The sequence below is a fragment of the Neodiprion fabricii genome, chromosome 3, assembly GCF_021155785.1.
Source record: "Neodiprion fabricii isolate iyNeoFabr1 chromosome 3, iyNeoFabr1.1, whole genome shotgun sequence".
Taxonomy (NCBI): Eukaryota; Metazoa; Arthropoda; class Insecta; order Hymenoptera; family Diprionidae; genus Neodiprion; species Neodiprion fabricii.
Window position 1 is genome coordinate 7,799,405 of NC_060241.1, and position 18,428 is coordinate 7,817,832.

At 35.4% G+C, this 18,428-nt stretch overlaps 2 protein-coding genes and 1 long non-coding RNA gene across 6 annotated transcripts; 2 read left to right on the forward strand and 1 right to left on the reverse strand.

Annotated features, from left to right (window-relative positions):
• The first annotated feature begins 245 nt into the window (after positions 1 to 245).
• LOC124177272 lies at positions 246 to 11,576 on the forward strand. The gene is made up of 4 exons (XR_006869571.1): positions 246 to 343; positions 8,149 to 8,324; positions 10,871 to 11,015; positions 11,342 to 11,576. It is a non-coding gene; the product is annotated as an uncharacterized LOC124177272 (long non-coding RNA).
• Positions 2,414 to 18,428, reverse strand: LOC124177267 (sushi, von Willebrand factor type A, EGF and pentraxin domain-containing protein 1-like). Of its 4 annotated transcripts, none has more exons than XM_046559444.1 (33): positions 17,794 to 18,427; positions 17,167 to 17,454; positions 15,490 to 15,745; positions 15,213 to 15,410; positions 14,950 to 15,114; positions 13,093 to 13,275; positions 12,375 to 12,587; positions 12,031 to 12,231; positions 11,571 to 11,819; positions 11,240 to 11,488; positions 10,784 to 10,990; positions 10,533 to 10,624; positions 10,118 to 10,406; positions 9,674 to 9,889; positions 9,418 to 9,579; positions 9,028 to 9,324; positions 8,641 to 8,783; positions 8,449 to 8,548; positions 7,986 to 8,199; positions 7,628 to 7,785; positions 7,353 to 7,441; positions 7,185 to 7,294; positions 6,892 to 7,064; positions 6,591 to 6,805; positions 6,147 to 6,354; positions 5,845 to 6,018; positions 5,265 to 5,356; positions 5,062 to 5,198; positions 4,632 to 4,972; positions 3,922 to 4,508; positions 3,643 to 3,805; positions 3,347 to 3,535; positions 2,414 to 3,146 (listed from the first exon to the last, which is right to left on the reverse strand). In XM_046559444.1, the coding sequence occupies exons 1-33, from the start codon at positions 18,094 to 18,096 to the stop codon at positions 2,953 to 2,955; spliced, it is 6,855 nt and encodes a 2,284-aa protein (XP_046415400.1). In that variant the 5' UTR covers positions 18,097 to 18,427; the 3' UTR covers positions 2,414 to 2,952. The 4 variants fall into 4 exon arrangements, with proteins under 4 accessions (XP_046415400.1, XP_046415398.1, XP_046415399.1 ...); XM_046559442.1 differs by having other exon boundaries at positions 2,414 to 2,803; positions 2,937 to 3,146; positions 3,922 to 4,972; positions 17,794 to 18,426; XM_046559443.1 differs by having other exon boundaries at positions 3,347 to 3,532; positions 3,922 to 4,972; positions 17,794 to 18,428.
• On the forward strand, positions 13,641 to 14,677 carry LOC124177271. Its single transcript, XM_046559456.1, has 2 exons — positions 13,641 to 13,990; positions 14,235 to 14,677. The coding sequence occupies exons 1-2, from the start codon at positions 13,857 to 13,859 to the stop codon at positions 14,497 to 14,499; spliced, it is 399 nt and encodes a 132-aa protein (XP_046415412.1). The 5' UTR covers positions 13,641 to 13,856; the 3' UTR covers positions 14,500 to 14,677.

An 18,428-nucleotide genomic window follows, 5' to 3' on the forward strand; every position in this document is an offset into this window, starting at 1 on the left:
TTTGTTCTCCACAAAATCAGTGAGATTTCTAATGAAGATCTGTGGGGATATCTAGTAAATTTCTACTAGATGTGTAACAAGTGGACATTTGAATCTCTAATAGAACTCTAACGTACTTATCATTTTGCTTGAAATGGATGTCTGATAGATATATTGCTTATCCGTCATGGATGTCCATGGTACATCCATTAAAAGTAAATATTCCGTGTGGGTCGTTTCTCCAAAACACTGTTGTAACATTCCAGAGTATCACAACTAGTATTACATATAGATATTCAAGACAAGGACTAATCTAGTCGGAAGAGACGTGCCGAATACAATCATACTCGAACTTCGCTTACAGGTAAGTTCGTCATATCATTTAATTGTATTTATTGCCTCTTCCTAGAGCCCAAAGTTTCGACGATTAAAGCCTATTATTATGGCAGACACGTTTGTTTCCACTTTTGTTCAAACAAATAGTATCAGAATGCTACTGGATGATTTGATTAAGGGTAGTTCTAATGGGTACCTACTATTTACAAATCAAATAAATTTTTTGCATAAATTTGAACATCAAGAAACACAAAGTGCAGCGATTCTAGACTTTGTGACACTAGACTGGTACTTTAATACAGCTATGCCAAACTCCTAATAGTAATCAGTGGCGTAACTATACCGTTCGAGGCCGGTGGCAAATGAATCGGATGGGGCCCTCTCCCACCCAATATAAAGAAGCTCAACTAACGTTAAAGTTTCTTTTATGTTATAATAAATCAATACGTAAAGTAGGCACATAAAACGCTATTATAATTAGTTGATTTCACTCGGCACTAGCCGTTGTCAAAATTATTCTTCATGATTGATAAATCAGCAAAGTCTCCTATAGAAGATGACGTTTACATTTCGTGTCTAAAAGCGGATCAAAAACTGAAAATTTCCTTGGCAAAGGAGATGAATATGTCTTTTTTTAATATAAATCGACAAATACTAAAGCCTTTTCCAATAAATCGGTATCATTTAAATTTTGCAAATTGGAAACAATTTCATTCATTTCAAGGAAACGCGATCTCAGTTAGTTAATGACGATGTATAATACACGATAGAATATGTTCACTTTAAACAAGCTTTCAGGATCTTAAGAGACGTTCATCCTCGCAAATTTCATCAAAATGACGTTTCACCTTTGTCTGACGTCAGATTTTGTTATACTCTTTGCTTGCGTTTTTAAATCTCTAAATTCATTTTGATACTTTTCAAGGTATTCCAGGTAGACTTGCAAGCGCTTCGAGGCATTTCAAAGATCGATGGCTTTAGATTGAAGTGCTTCAGAGGCCGCGTCGATGGTCTGTAAAACTAACAAGAAAACTTCATTTCCTGCAACTGCAGCGCTGCGTTTAAAAGTGGCGAGGATTTTATTACCTACCGGATACGTTCTGAAACTGACAAGATATCTTTTCCAACAAATGCATTAAAATTTTGATTCATTTTTGCGTTTAACTCATGTATGCACGTAGGTAACTTAAATTAATTAAAGATAAAACTAATTCATTTTACTAAATATTGTAATAATCAATGTTAGAGGGTCCTCCTGTGCTCACTGGGGCTCGTGGCATTTTGCCCGTTACGCCACTGATAGAAATTCAACCCGTATTCTTTAAAAATCAGAATTAGAAGACTTTACCCATGACCCAGAATATAAATGATTCTTCTTCTGTTTTTTTGTACAAAAGATGAGTGTCAATGTATCGCACTCTATCTTATTTTATTTATATTATTAATTTCATTAGCTTCGGTTTAAAATTTTCTAATTGTTAATTTGGTAATCTGAATATTTTACCACTTTATTTTCTCAAGTTTTCAAAAGCCTGAAAATTTACTTTGTCTTTCCACGAGGCGGATGAAATACCTGCACACTGCAGTTAGCTAAGATTAAGAGCGAAGCACAACAGCAGTTTACGTACTTTAACTACTAGCAGGATTGCAGTTTGATTGTCTTTTCCTATTTGGAATAAATATTTACTTTGAAATAGTTAAAAGATATGGCTCATAAATTCTTATGAATTGTTAATGCTTTGGAGCTTCGTCTTTTATAGATTGAAAATTCCTCATATAATGATTTGCCTGGGTCGTTGGGACATCTTTTAATACTCGAATGAAAATGGGTCATAATACTTGGTGCGTCAAGAAATCAGTATGGAGTACTGTAGCATACAGATGAAATGAATTTTTATTAGTTTTAAACTTATTAATTGCAGCTGTATGCAATGACGTTGACAAAGATAAGTAGATAGCGTGTAGATAAGTTGATTCTAACTTTTCTCAAGTGTCAATTTGTTTTCACGAGAAATGAGAGAAGATAAACCTTGCCCTTTGTCGGTAATGTACGTAAATTATGAATATGGTTTTGCCATTGAAAAAAGTGTAAAACTAGTTATCTTGTATAATTTTTTATTGTAATCAGAATATAGAAGAAAGTTGAAAGTAATAGTTATGATACTCGCAAGGTATTTCTCGATCTTGTAAGTGAATAAAATCATGGCCCTGTATTCTCTTGTAACTTTAACATTTCGGTGATAAGTGGTGTTTTCTGTGTAAAGCAGTGACCTGATTAAGCAGTGACATTTAATAAGCTATCTGATTCAGTTCGAACAATACAAAAAAGTCCCAGTTCAACTTCAAAATTCATTATAACAACACATTAAATTCCCCTTGAATATTTTTTCAGTTTTTACTTGAGGTTTCACAAGAATTAAGAACCCAAAGTCTACTATCATGGAAAATTCTGACGTCATTTTAAATACGACATAGTGAGACTATATTCCTGAAACAAGAAAGATTGTGCAGCTGACAATTGACGACGCCATACAATTAAAATACAGGGTGAATCTATGTGAATTTCATGGCATCGGTTCATACAACAAAACTGACCCAACATAGATATCGTCAGAATTTACCTGTGTATTATTTACTTTACTTTCTGGCCTGTGTCTGAATATTCAGTGCTGTACAATCGGGTAGTTCACTCCATTTACCATCGCTTTTGCACGTTATCTTGCCTTTTATTATTTGATCAGGGCAAATGTAAGTGAGTTGAGCTTCATACAGGTAAGATGGACCCAAAATTTCAACACCAAGAGGTATGGAAGGCTTTCCACAAGTTATTCCTAGAAAAACGAAAATTATAATCCAATACATCCCTAGTATGCAAGACTGCAGTCAATTATTTAGAGAATTTTGTTATTCATCTTTTTGTTGCATCGAACACTCTCAAAACATTTACTGTAACGTTAGACTACTGTAAATTTTTCATTGTAATTGTCGACTAGCAAATTGTAAGATGAGTTCAATTTCAAATTTCACTTACTAGAACACCTCCCGCTCATCCTGGACCATTTTCCGCTTGCCAAACATCGCGCATTTCCACGACCATACATTTTATAGCCAGAAACGCACCGGTACGAAACCATATTACCAGAAACATAGCCGCTAATTTCAGCACTGCTATCGTTAAGAACTGTATTACGAGGGATTGGTGGCTTTCCACATGTTACTGCTGAAAAAAAAATAAGAGCCATACATGCATGGTACTAACGTTTTAATGGCATTAGTGATTAAAGCTTATCGCCCTGTTTCTTTTTCTGTTTTCTTTAAACGACTTACATTCGCAATTAGGTATTGGCGACCATGTGCCATCCGAAAGACATTTTGCGCTTTCACCACCTGCAAGCATGTGCCCGTTGCGACATTTGAACATAACAGAGTCACCCACCTTTATCACACTGCTATTAGTAATATCGTCAACTATATATCCGTTTCTTGGTGTCTGAAAATCAGTTCGAATGCAATACTTTCTGTAGTCATTTGTCCGTTACTAAAATGATTCTATGGCCAACATAGTTTAAATTTGTCCACCTGGGATTTGAGTTTCATTTCCTATACCTTTGGTAAACCACAAACAGTTTCTCGACAGAGTGTTTCCTTTTTCTCATCCACCATCCGTTGAAAATCCTCGTTGCTCGTCTCTTTATACATAATTTCCCACACACCGTTTTCATTGCATTTCCATGTAACATTTCTCAAAATCCTGTTTATTCCAATACCATCAAAATGAATCTTGGTGTCATTCACACACGTTAAACTTATCGTATCACCAAAAACATTTCCTGTATTCTTGAATATGAAGTTCTGCAGAGTCCCTCGAATGTATTTGTTTGCCCGAAAAATGTCCACGATACTTTGGTTTTTAATATTCATCTCTATTTCACCATCGAATTTTATTTCTTCCCTATTTGTACTTAGCACATTGATTATTGGATGATTTTCTACGTTGCATTCCAGAGGTTCACAATTCGATGCATCAGGAGACCACGTTTCGTTATTTGTACATTGCCTAATCGAAGCACCGATTAGTTTGTATCCTTTGTTGCATGTTATTGAAATCCGTGCTCCAAGTATGAAAGAAGCGTTGGACTCGATTTGAAAATCTTCAGGCATGGTATTATTTTTTGTCATATTACTTTGGGAATCTGAAGAGTTTGGTCTGTCAGTAAAAACAGGAATGTCAAAATGGCCATGAAAATCAGGCAAAGGTTCAGTACTTATAGGTACCAATCTGTTTACGAATGTTAAATTCCCAAAAGTGCCATGACCTGAATTTTCTGCCATACTATTATTGCTGGTCAAAAGGTAATATTTTCCATTTTTAATCGGCTCTGGTCTTAGACAACGCAGCGGAACACAACTAGGGACCAATCCATTCCACGATCCATTATTAGTGCATTGAATTCGAAATTCTGCAATCATATTATGATTGCCAAAAAATTTGAAACCCTGGCGACATGAAAAGCCAACAATATCACCGTACAAATAGCCAGATATCAAGGATGCACTGTCCTCCGATAAGTTGTCACGTTGAGAGTTTAGAAAACTTTCTGCTGGTAAAATTTCTACACCAGTCGAAATATTAGATGCTATGAACGCATTTTCCATCCTGATAAAATAATAATGTAAGTACTACATTTTTATGTCTGCCTGATAATTTTGTGTATATTCTGCACCATGAAAACATAATTAACTTACAATTCCGGCGGAGGGCAGCCAAACGCGATGCATTTAGGTACAGCGTTGTCCCACTCTCCGTTTTCCATACAAGTTAAATACATATTTCCAAGCACACGAAAGCCAGGATTACATATAAATGCCAATTGTTGTCCAACCTGTTGCAGGGTTGGTAAATTTTAGTAATACAGATGCACAGAAAGTATAGAATGCAACATTTATACCTGCAATATGGATGTGTCATTTCGCTCATGGTCCTCGATCAGGTATTCGATGTCACCGTTGTCTGGGGCGAGTAAATTTTTGCATGTTTTACCTATTACAAACATATAAATTCTACATTATTTCATACCGCGATTACAATTTAAGTATTTTAAATTATTGGTAACGATATTCTAGCTTTAAATAAACTCATGAAACCTAACAGTGATGAATTAAGTTAACCGTCACTTCAGGAACGGAAAGAGGGATTATTTTTGGACACTTGACCTTCTTAAACTTCCCAAAATGTATTTATTATTCAATGGACAGTTTTGTGTTCAATTATCAATTTTCAAGTTGAAATTATGATTGTCTGGCAGATACTTTTCATGAAAACTTGCCTTTCAATCGAATTTTCTTTAGATCTACGAAGACAAATTCCTCAAAATTTTCGAAGGTAATAGCAATTCTAAAATATTTATCACAACTTCTGTTTTGGTAGTCAATTGTCTGAACTCCAAGGACAAGCAATGCCAAATAGTGAATCGGAAGTGGCAAAAACACATATAAATATTTCTTAGCATATGTATGAAACATTCTTACTGATGCATAAAGGCTGCACTCCGCTCCATTTTCCATGAGCCGTACAAATTCGATTTGGATTTCCTCTTAATGTTGAACGTTTTTTACACGAGTAATGAATTTGGTCACCGTAACTGTAAGATCTCCCATGTACCTGACCTCTCGGAAAATATCCAGGAAAACCACATTTCACTTCTGAAAATTCGTTGAATCAATTTCTTTAATCAACAATTAATTGCAGACTGAATAACGCAAATCTTTAATGATTGTAGATAAGAGTTTATTTATGCAAGCAAGAAAACTTTCCACTATGTAATTCTCACTTGTGCATGTTGGAGTAGAGTAACCTTCCCATTGTCCTTGTTTTAAACACCTCCTGGTGAGCACTGCACTTTCTTTTTTACCAAATTTGACCAGGTACCCTTTTTCACACGTATAGACTATCTCCGAAGCATCGTAATTTACTTCTATTTGTCCCTTGAATGGAGCTTTAGGTAATGAGCAAGCGTGACAGAAGCTGCTATTCTGAATCTAATAAATTGCAACAATTCATTCAACGGTAATAAAAATATTTCGGTAAGAAAATGTTGACTAGAAATAAACACATGTCTCAATCATGATGTTATTTGACAAAATTACAATGATATGTCAAAAAATTGATGGTCAAGCACATATCATATACGAATAACTTGTGGCACAGACTTCATCCAATATTACCATCATTAAACACCATAAACGCACACGAAAGGACTTTAAAGCAGGTTTACCTCAATGTTACCACGAACATATTGTTGAAACTGAGCCCAACTGTACAACGAACCGTGATAAGTTTCGCATTGCTGACTTAACTTTTTTATGACTTCGCCATTCAAAACTTCGTCCCATATATCTAACGAGCTCAGCTTTCCCAGCAATGATTCCGATTCGGAAAAGCCACCACCCATACGATCTTGTTCTTGTCCAATGACCAGAGTGCCATTTCCTAATTGAACAAATGGTACAAAGACCGCAGGTTATCTCTGTAGTATCATTATCCTCAATAATTGTTCATACGTTTGCTCTTATTACCTTCAATTAGCGTTTCACTTGCCAATTGAGTACCATTTTCTCTAACGATACCATCCACAAACACCTGCCAAAATCCAAAGACATTTTCCCAAGTAACACACACAAAATGCCAGTAGCCGTCATTGGCAGTAATGTCAGTGACAACTCTGTTCCCATTGATGTAAATAACGAACCTATAAAACAATAGAATTGATCTATTATTAGGCAATAAAATCGGATCTGTTGGGTCTGTTTGCTGCTGATATTTCCGTTGAACAAAAAACGAAATTTTCTTTGTCTGTTGTAATGCTCACCCATTGTAATCTGTCAGTGTAAGAGCATTGTCGTGAAGTCGTGTAGCATAGGAAAGGACCGTACCATAGTTGACCGTATCTAACGATTGAAGCCACAAACAAACAGTAAACTGAAACAAATCTCAGTTAGGTTCACATACTGCGCGTAATTATTTCTTCACTACTCACTTGCGATAGATTTTTGTTTGGTCCGCTCAGCATCACGTAATCTGTGGTCCCAGACTTGGGAAAGTACATTGTATACCGTGACAATAATTCTGTAAACATTTAACAGTTTTAACCACAAGGATATGAATTGAAATAGTGACTAAATCTAAGATCGCAACAACATTAGTTTGCAATAAACATATCGTCACGTTTAACTTTACAAAAATTTGGGGCGTTATTCTTGATAACATTAAAATTTATTTCACAGCAAATATTTCCAAGTCATTTTTACCCACCATTTTCACACTTGGATCCATTAAATTCTTTTCGACATTCGCAACTAAAATTCGAGAAATTGTTCATGCATGTTCCGTTGTTCATACAAGGCAAATCTTTACAGTGATTCACCCGTGTAGTGCAATCCATTCCTGTATAACCCTCTGGACATTCGCACCTGGAATGAGGAATGAGAAATTGCGAATTATAAAATTCGAGCAGATGTTTGTTCAAAAATTCTCCAGACATAGCTTTAAAACGGTTTACAACTAATTTTAAATCATTTGCAGAAATTAAAAGTAACTTGAAGAAATCTTTAATACTTGACTATTAATATTAGTCCTCTTTATAAGATTGATGCGAACCAAACATGCGAACCTGTAACTTTTTTTGGTTGCATTTAATTCCTCGATATTAACGCAGACAGCATTTTGGTGGCAGGGTAACCAATCACAAGGAAGCCGGCTACAACGACGTCCTAAGAAGCCCGGTTTGCAGATGCATTGCCACGTCCCATTAATGATATGACATTTTGATCCAGATTCACAGATCGATGTTTTGCAATGGTCAATCACTACTTCGCAATTATCACCTTGAGCATGGAATTTGGGAATATTGTCATAATTACAATCGATCACAGTATACCTTCAGAAGAGGCTTTTATTATATTCGAAATTGAAACAACTTACTTGTCGATTCATCGAGTGAAAAAAAAACGTAAGTAACAAAAAAAAAACCAAAGTTAAAATAAGGTAGTTAATTCGTCCAATGCTCGTTTGTAAATATAATGATAGAAATGAAAGTGATAGTTGGTGTAATACATATGAAAACTGGTATTCACCTTCGAATCCATTTTTGCAAATACACTTGTAATCCACCTCTGTACTAATACACGATCCTCCATTCCGGCATGGATTTGTTGAGCACTCGTCGATATAAGTCTGAGAAATGGGAATTATGAAAAGTTGAAAGCAAATACCACAACTTTGAGAAATGTATTCCTAGATTTTTGAATTACTTCCATATTCCGTACCTCACAATTGATTCCTGTAAAGCCGCTCTTGCACAGGCATTTATGTTCTATTGAATTTTTAATGCCATCTAAAGCAATACATTGGCCTTCGTTCAAGCAAGGCAAAGAATCGCATGGATTTGGACGAATCTCGCATTTGGAACCTGGAAATAGCATAATCGACCGAATATGTTACCCAGTAAACCAAAACGAATTGAAATGATTCGTGTCAGTCAAAAACGAAATTGCCACGAATTAAAACAAATTGAATAGAATTAAAAGACCTGTGTGCCAATTCTTTTGAATTCCATTTGATTTGTTTTAATTCCGTTTTGGACATGCTCAATTCATGTTGATTTACTGGCTAGTTAGTGTAAATACAAATAAATCAATATACTTGATCCTCACCAATAAAATCTCCAATACATTCACACTTGAAGTCACTACCGACTGGCACACATTTTCCTCCATTATGACAAGGGTTTTTATGACAAGGATCCTTGTCAGCATGATCAATGACAAGACATTCGTCAATGTTATAAGATCCACGATTGTACGTTGTTGTATTTGCTGGGCAAGGTATGCATTTCAACTGAGCATAATCAGGTTGATAAAAGCCTTTTGCACAAGTGACACATGGCTCGAAGGCAAGGGTCGATTTGTGGTGCCTTTTACGTCGAGAATAATAACCAGGACGACAAAAATCTATAGTGAATAAGCAGACGTTGCAAGTACGCTAAAATAAATTCTAAGAAATTACGTAAAGTAATTTGTTCATTTTTCAATCAAATGACTCACCTAAACAGTCTGACGCACGTTTGGAATGCTTTCCTCTTGTTGAAGTGTGTTCCGGACATTTCTTACAGGTGCTAGATCCAACGTCCTCTTGATATTCTCCCAACGGACAGGACTGACAACGATTCTTCGTTGTATTATGGAATGTACCACTTGGACATTTTACTGAAATGAATATCGTGAGGTGTGATTTATAGTATAATATAAGCAAAACCGTCTTATGAAGAATCTAATCGCCGTAAGGAAACCATTTGCTCACCACAACGGTGCTTCTTCAGGACGCTACCAGTGGAGCAGAGTTCTTTAGGTTTTTCGAATATTACATAAAGACGTAGAACTTTTTTGCTGATTTCCTGTAGGCTTGTTTTATTGTCAAGAAGACTTAAATGACCACCTTTCATCATTGTTTCTATTTTCTTTTTCAACTGAATGATTTCTTGGTTTGAATTGTTTCCATTGTCATCAATCATTTTTCCTGAAACAAAAAGATTGTCAAACCACAAAAAAAATCGTATTTTACCCTACTTCTATTTTTACCTCAATATAATCCCTACCGCAAATGCTCATATGATAAATCATAAGATATTATGATGGAAATCAGCATGTAATAAATTATATGATTTCAGACATTGTCATATTCAGTAGGGATAGCATTAATAGTATATGATCATAATAACCCAACAAATTAATACTGAATCTTTACCAATAATTTTATACTTCAATTCAATTTTGTCCCATTTAACTTCAGATTTTGTATGGTTTTTCGAAGAATTTGAACCTCTCCTAACAGCAATTTTGTCACTGTGAGGAAAACGTTTAACACTTCTTCTCAGTTTACGAGTCGACGTATTTAGAATGGTATTCGAAGCATTGCTGTCTTCATCCATTCCACCATTGCAATCGAACGCAGATTGAGAAATGTTACATTGTACTTCATCGTCACACACCTGTTTCATTTGTGATTCCAAGCCAGCTTTGATGTTCTGACTTAGCTGATAAACAAAATTACACTACTAAAAATCTTACACAGAGGTACATTTTCAATTAGTGTATATATATATTTAAGTCTTCTTATCCAAAGACAACAATCACATACTGCTTCATCAGAGTTCACTTACTGAATTCAGAGCTGTCCGATCATTGCAGTTAGAAGTATTTGTATCCAATACGACAGTCAGATCTTGAGATATGGCATAGGGTACTTGCGTCACTGAAAGTATTTTGAGAATTCAACGTTATTAATTACTTTCCTGTGAGCAAAAGTTTTCATAACTGAGAAAACGATTTTCAAATTATCTTGATTGCGAAAGATCAAATAATTTTCATCAAGCTTCTGCACATCAGCATCCTAATAAATCTACATACTAACCAGAACAATCAGGAAACACCTCGTTATTCCATGAATGATTGCCATTGTTACAAGTCAAAGTTACATTCTCATCATCTATGTATGAAGCTGTTTCAGGTAATACAAAACCGTAGCCTTCAGCACATACCACAACGCACCGAATCCCTTCCTGCAGAACGGAGCAATCGCTGTGCCCATTTGTTGGAGATGGAACGTTTTCACATGCATCTAAATTGTAATTTGCGTAAAAATGGTAACCAATATTTAGTATTGAGATGAACAATTGAATTAAGACATTGACTCAAATAACCAGCTTAATTTACGTAGAACATAGTATCAATTGATAATTAGCAATGAATTTCACAATCTGTAACGGAAAGTTCAATCCTTAAAAAATTATTAAGCATTTCTTGATTTATGTGATACTACCATTTAAACTTTCAATTCAATGGCTGTGGGTATATAAATTAGATTTACCTTCTACAGTGATATTAAATGTGCAAGTTCTCGTATTATTAGCCTTGTCTGTTGCATTATACACGATTTGAGTTGTCCCGAGATTGAAAATCTCTGTTCCAGGTGTGTGACTTTTACTAATCTCCAGAGGATGTCCAGAGTTGTCATAAAATACAGGCTCGTCCCAAGTAATATTTATTGCCATCGACTTGTTCTCAAGTAGAAAAATAGGAGGATCAACGCAGTTTTCAACAGTGGGTGGTTCCTTGTCTGTAAAATATCTGATTACGCATTTGAACAGAAAACAAAATGCATTATTGGTTAATGTTAGAACAATATACCAGATTTTTACCTATAACAGTAGCACTGAATTTGCATTCTGCCCTATTTTTACTGGCATCTTGCGCTATGTACGTAACCACATGAGTTCCAATTCCAAATTTCCATGGTGCTTCAACAGCTGGCTCGGTCCAAACCATGGGGGCAGCCTTGGCGTTATCAATTGCTAATGGCTTCGTCCAGTTGACCATGGAATAGTTTTTGCCTGACAAAGTCTCAACGGTGATGTTCGAAGGACAAGTTATATTTGGGGGAGTGCTATCTATCGGAATCAAAACACATTATGTCACAATTAGTGAAATGTAATTGAGTATCTCGATTGATGACAAATATGTTCAATATCGATCCACCCGAAATCAATTCCCGGAGAAACATCTGACGAAAGTGGAAAAAACGAAACTAATAAAATTTCTTCTAATACAAGATCCAGTTCTTCAAGTTTCCCAGCTCCCCCATATATTCTATTTGCTCACCTATACATTGGGTCACATTGTGACGATGCAACCAGGAGCCAGTGAATCCAGCACAGACTTTGTTCTCTGGACCCGTGCGAGTGAAGCCTTCTTTGCATCGAATGGTACATTTTGTGGCAAAAGGCAGTTTATTGTACCCTGTGCACTGTGGCGGTATTATTTCACCATTTGGCACAGATCTCAGGGGGTGGCATTTGATTGCTGTTTTAGAAACCAATATAAGTTTATCATTATGATTATTAACAGCACCCAAATTAAATAATACCTGAGGCGTAATGTTTATCATTTGTTTTCCAAGAGAACTAGGAAACTGATCACGATGAACCATATAATGATAAACTTACGTCGGCAAGATACCCTGAGGCCATCCCATCTTGACAGAGGCAAACAATTTCTGGCTCTGCTTCCACGCAGCTGATAGCCGATATCACATTTGTATTCACAATGAGTGTCTATTGGATATGCAGAGAGGCCGGCATTTATCACCTGATGATCATCCTCGTGCTCACACCGTATTTTTCCATGCGGCGGTGCTTGTAGTGCCGGGCATGTTTTTACTGGAACATTATTTTGATAGTGCATACAATCTGGTCAAATCATTTTGAATTTGGCAATTCCAGAGTTGTTTGGGAAACAACAAAATCTTCGATACATTAGATTACACCTAAAAATTATCGATGGCCAAGAGAATACTTTATTTCTTGACGATAGTGCAATGTGTACTTTGATATAAATATATCTCGACTATTATGCAAAAATAATCCCGATAGTTAAAGTACATGCTTGAGTGCTCAGTAATTGAAATGTAACACTCAAATGAATTTCTATAAATAATCTAGAAAATTCTACTGAACACTTTGAGTGCACGTTATTCCACTTATATTTAGTAGTAGTAGTAGTATTCACTACATATCTTTCAACAAATAAATTAATTTTACAGTTTTAGGAGCCACTAATGTTAAGCTCATAATTATTTTCTTACGTGTTTAGTGAAATTACAAATACACTTTTTATCGAAAGAAATGTTATTTTTGGTTTAGTGAGAAACGAAGTTTTACTTACAAAGACACTGTGGTTGAGTACCAGACCACGCACCACTGTTAAGACAAAGTCGAATGCTGTCGCCGGTTAGATGAAAACCAATTTTACAACGAACTCCGCACGCAGCATTAACAACATTGTTACAGGCACTTGCTTTCACTAAATACCCATTTTCTGGCACTTTTAGTTTGGGGCAAGTTATGGCTGTAAATAATATATGAAATATTTTTAACAAGAAATTGCCTTCCTACGCGATCATTGTGTAATTCGAAGTGATGACAATATATTTTTCAACCTCTTCAGTTATGGAAACTATAAAAAGTGTTTTTAAAAAGCAGTGAACTTCAAACTATAAATTTTATAAGAACAGACACTCCAAAGAGTCTGATGGAAATCAGGATGATATTTCAGGAATTACCTGACTACTAATTTTCATATATTTCATATTTTGTCAAAAAAGCTTAGAACACCAAAGTGATTTTTATATCACGAGTAGGCTTGATGATCCTCTATTGAAGAGGATCCGTCTTATAATTACAAACTTAAGTTCAAATGGAACTTTTTGGAATCAAAGACGGGATTGTAAATGAAGTGAACACATGCATTATCTGTTGATACATAGTATTATATGTTCGTTAACACCAAATATGTAGAAAAAACATTGCATTTATTTTGTCATTTCAACTGTTATATGGACCAAGTTTCACAACCCTAATATGTCATTAATTATTATCTAATCTGCGCGAATTATTTTATACTCAGAAGTACAATAAACATCAATCAAAATGATGAATTTTCGAAGTAAAAAATCTATCGATTTTGTGGCAGCTTCTAAAAATTTTGAGGAAAGCGTTAATCAAACCAAAAGAATTCACGATAGTTGGTTTAGAAGATATGGATGGCTGCTCAATGAATACGAGTAAGTAAGATGCAGACGATGCAGACTGTATAGTTTGATTAGCTACATGAGAAGAATATTTGACAAATTGTACTTATACTCGCAAAAGATGTAGAGCTGACAATTAAACTCAAGACACATACAAATAGCACGTAAATCAAATTTGATTTTAACGCTTAACGTCAGTTGACACGCTTTTTGTTTGATGAATTAAATGGTACACAGCTAAGCGATATAGTTGGAAAGCAAACTTATAAATTTGAAGACAGATTCTTGAAGAAGGAAAAGAACTATGCAGAGAACGAAAAGGAGAACTGAAAATTCCAGAATCCAAAAAGAATGAGAGAACTTGTCTACCTTATCCTGAAACAACTAGTGGTCAAGTAGGTGGGAATGTCGAATCTGAATATATCAAGCTAATATTGCATTATTTACAACAGTGTTCATCAAAACAGTTATCAAATTACTCTACTGTTTCCTACATGCAAGGTTTTGTGGAATACTACAAAAGTGACTGCATAATGAACTGACTTTAATTATAGTGTCTATGGTAAATGGTATCCTAACTTGTAGAACTCAAACCAAATATCATGGACACCATTTTCGTGCATTTCGATGATTGTGATTTATGAATGTATAATTTCGAAAAATTTTCATCGGATCAATGTAGTAAACATTTACGACTTGATGTTTAATACTGTCGTTTTACATCTTATATTTTGTTACAGTATGGATGGCTCGCAGCAAAACAGGATTTTAAATTGGAAAAATATGGTTCGTACATGTTTACATATCCCATCGAAGAGCCGGTTTTAATACCAGGAGACTTTCCCACTATTGCAGCTGGCAAGGGTTTCATTTGAAAGCTTATATTGCAGTTACAGTGCTATGAATAAATTACGACTTGTAAAATACATCTATACACTTTTCCCACAGAATTGCCACAAAAAATAAATCCTTTATCAACAAATTCAACTGACCTTCACATTTATTTCCATTGGTAGTAAACCCGGCTGCACAAACACAATCAGCTGAACTAATCGCAGGGCTCTTGATAGTAACGTGATTCAAGTCTGGGCAAGGAATACAGGCTGCATTGGAATCTCCTGGGATATTCCCAGGACCGAATGTTCCATTCGGACAAACTGTAGGTAATGAAATCCACAAATAAATCCAATGAAAATGCTGCGGCGAAGAATTATGTGCGAAGCGATACGATGTGAAAATGTAACTGGGTACCAACGTTGACAGGAACCATAAAATCCAGATCCAAAATAACCCGGGTGGCATAAGCAGGCGTAGTGACCAGTGGCTGTTCCACAAGCACAAGATGCATTCGCGTCACAACACCGCGTGTCATCAATTTCGGTCGAATTTTTGGAGCATAGTAAATCACAGTCTTGCAGAAAATTAATCTTAATATACTCGCCCGACTGCAAGTCTGTAAGGTTAATAATTGGTGTTATTCAGGTTAATATCAGCGACAAAATTTATCAGTAAAAATTGGCTATGCGAATCACCGTGATGCAATGCTCTACGAGCCAGTGCTTCGAACTCAGGAAAACTGTCCAAGAGGTAGCTGTGAACGTAGCCAGGTTCACTCGCTATGTCATGTAACTCTCCAATATTTCCTGTTCGAATTCCGAAGGTGAAAACAATGACACCAGCGTTTTTCAATAGAGTGGCAGCTGGCCTAGGGTCTCCTCCGTTGCTGAATCCATCCGTTACCAGGAAAACAGCTGTACGGGCCCCGGAGCGACTGTGTTGTAAAATATCCTGCAATTATCGTGTTATTATAGTTGACCGTACGAAGGATATCTATACTATATAAAAAGGATAGTGTTAATTTGCGAGAGCTTTATCTCAATTATTGAATCCTTTACAGAAAATATAAGGTGCTTTTAAAGCTGAATAGCAAAAAAGATGTGATGCAGCACTTGTGCTAAACTAGGAAAACTTTTGCCTCTGTGTTAAAATAAATACAACAAATAAGTATATACTTATACATGATTCAATAAAAACAAATTTCGTACATAGGTATAACTTTTTCCCAGTTATTGGTGATTTCAAAAGGTATATAAAGTACTCGATTGATACTGTTTCGAAAGAAGCCCAGCAGCCCTCAATAAGGACATTAATCTGAAAAATCTAAGACGATCTCTGTCCTTTTTCTGAGATTCTATTAAAATTGGAAAAAAAACTTATATCGATTATTTCGAAAAAAATTGTAAAAATCTTTGTAAATAACACAACTCCGAAAGAAACTTGGCAAATAAATTTTCAATGGTATTTTTTTAACAACTACGAAATAAGTTTAATTAAATTGTTCGCATACTTTACTTATGAAATTTATAAAACCCATACGTGTTCTGAAAACGTGGTGAAATCCCTCGAAATTTCTGAGAATTTGAAATGGTGTTCCAATTTCATGTAAAATTGAAAAGGAAATTTAGGCCTTTCCCACATTTCTGAGATAAATTCCTCCACCAGAGATACTTTACAGTATTAAAGCACAGTTCAGAATATATTTTCGAGGATATGATGTCGTAATTTCCGAATTTGGAAGCGATAATATTAATATAATTACTTCAAAAATATCATTAATCATTCTGATGTCTATAGTCAATTCTTGTACTCCTGTACAAGAGGTTTCTGATGCTCAACCGCAATGATTACTCTTAGAGTTATGGGATAGAAAAAAATGACTCATGTGAATTAATGAAAACGAATTAATTCTATGATCCGTTGACTTACTTTTAGATTATTTCTACACTTTTTAATAAGCTACATTGTCATAAGTGATTATAAAGCTTATTAGAACTGTGGTTTGAGGTTGAACGTCAGGATACTAAGTTATAGCTTTTTTCATTAGTTGGACTCAATTGATTGTAACTGCGGTTGTATAACTTAAATTTTTACCAATAAAAACGCCAAAAAATTAGAGTTACTGCTGTAAGTGCACATTGAGTGAACATATAAACTCCCATAACAATTACCGGTTGATTCTTGATGACAACTAAAACAGTAATTCGATTCGAATTGAAGAGGCAAATTAAAAAGTCTGTAGGTGTTCTTTTTTTTCAAATAAAATCCACAGGTGAAATGCTATGAAGAAAAAACAATTTTTCTCAGTTTATTTAAAATTTTGATTGGCTGACACTTACAACCTTTCAGTTCTCCTCTTCAATTTTACTTACAAGGGCTTCGAGGAGAGCACCTCGGGTGTAGGTTCCACCGCCTGTGTATTCGATGCTTCCGATCTGATGATTGAGCAAATTGCACTTATGATTATCATCTTCGACGCTGGATATTTGATCCACATGTCGTATTACGTTGGTTTTTCCAGCAAAGGTCACAATGGCGACCCGTGTGGCTTCTCTGGCCACGGTAAAATCCGCTAGCAACTTACGAACGAAATTCAACTCACTGCGAAAATTTTCCAAACCAACCGACGCTGACGCATCAACAAGAAAAACCAGTTCCACCTAAAAGAATAAGAATATTATTACAGTTTTAGTCGTTAGTTGTGATTTTGTTAATTATATTTATTTGAAATTTCAATCGCAACTTTCATATGCATTTCATTCTGGTCATATTTTCAGCAATAACGTTATTCAGGGAAAATGTCTTTCTTACTATGCGAGCTACATATTATATTACCAAAAACAGATTTCACAATAACTGTCCAAAGTAAGACTTATATATACTCGGTAAACTATTTTTCCCATAATTAGTCAAATAATTTTACCAAGTTTGATAATTAGTGATTTTTCTGATGTAAGAATTGTTGACGAAATTATAAATGTTTCGCAAACTATCTGCACCTGGTCAGTTTTATCCCGCAATTCATCTACGTGGATTTTGAGCATTTTCGACAGAACCTCGACTTTCAGTTTAGAAATATGAGGGAAACTTTGTTGTTTAAATGGTTTTTTCCTAAGTCCGCTGTTGAGGAAGTCTGCAGTCGAAGAGTTTGCAGACCAGGCGTCTTGATCCTGATTGGCTGCATGGGTACCATTGAAATCGTGTAATTCATTCGATTGATGAACTTCGAATGAATAATTACGACAAAATAGGCCGAAAACAGTAAACAACGTGAACAAAATTCTGAGCCTGAATGAAAACATATTCACACGATATGTGGAATATATTTTATATTACCGCGGAAAGTTTCACGCGGCGAAAACACTTGAGATTTAAACGAATTGACAATTTCGAATTTTCAAACGTTAACTTTCAGCGAGATAATTCACTTCTTACACGAGTGCAAGGAATCATTCTCCTGTGTCTTTTTGTGCCCGTGAAAATTTTAAGGACGATTAAGAACGTATCAATGAAACGAACGCCAAGGCCCGACTGCGTTATATTACTTCAATTAGTATCAAACTCTAAGGCCTGAGTCTAAAAGTCCCGCGGGTGGCTGGCAAAAGGCACAAGAAATGCGTTGAAACAAGGGACA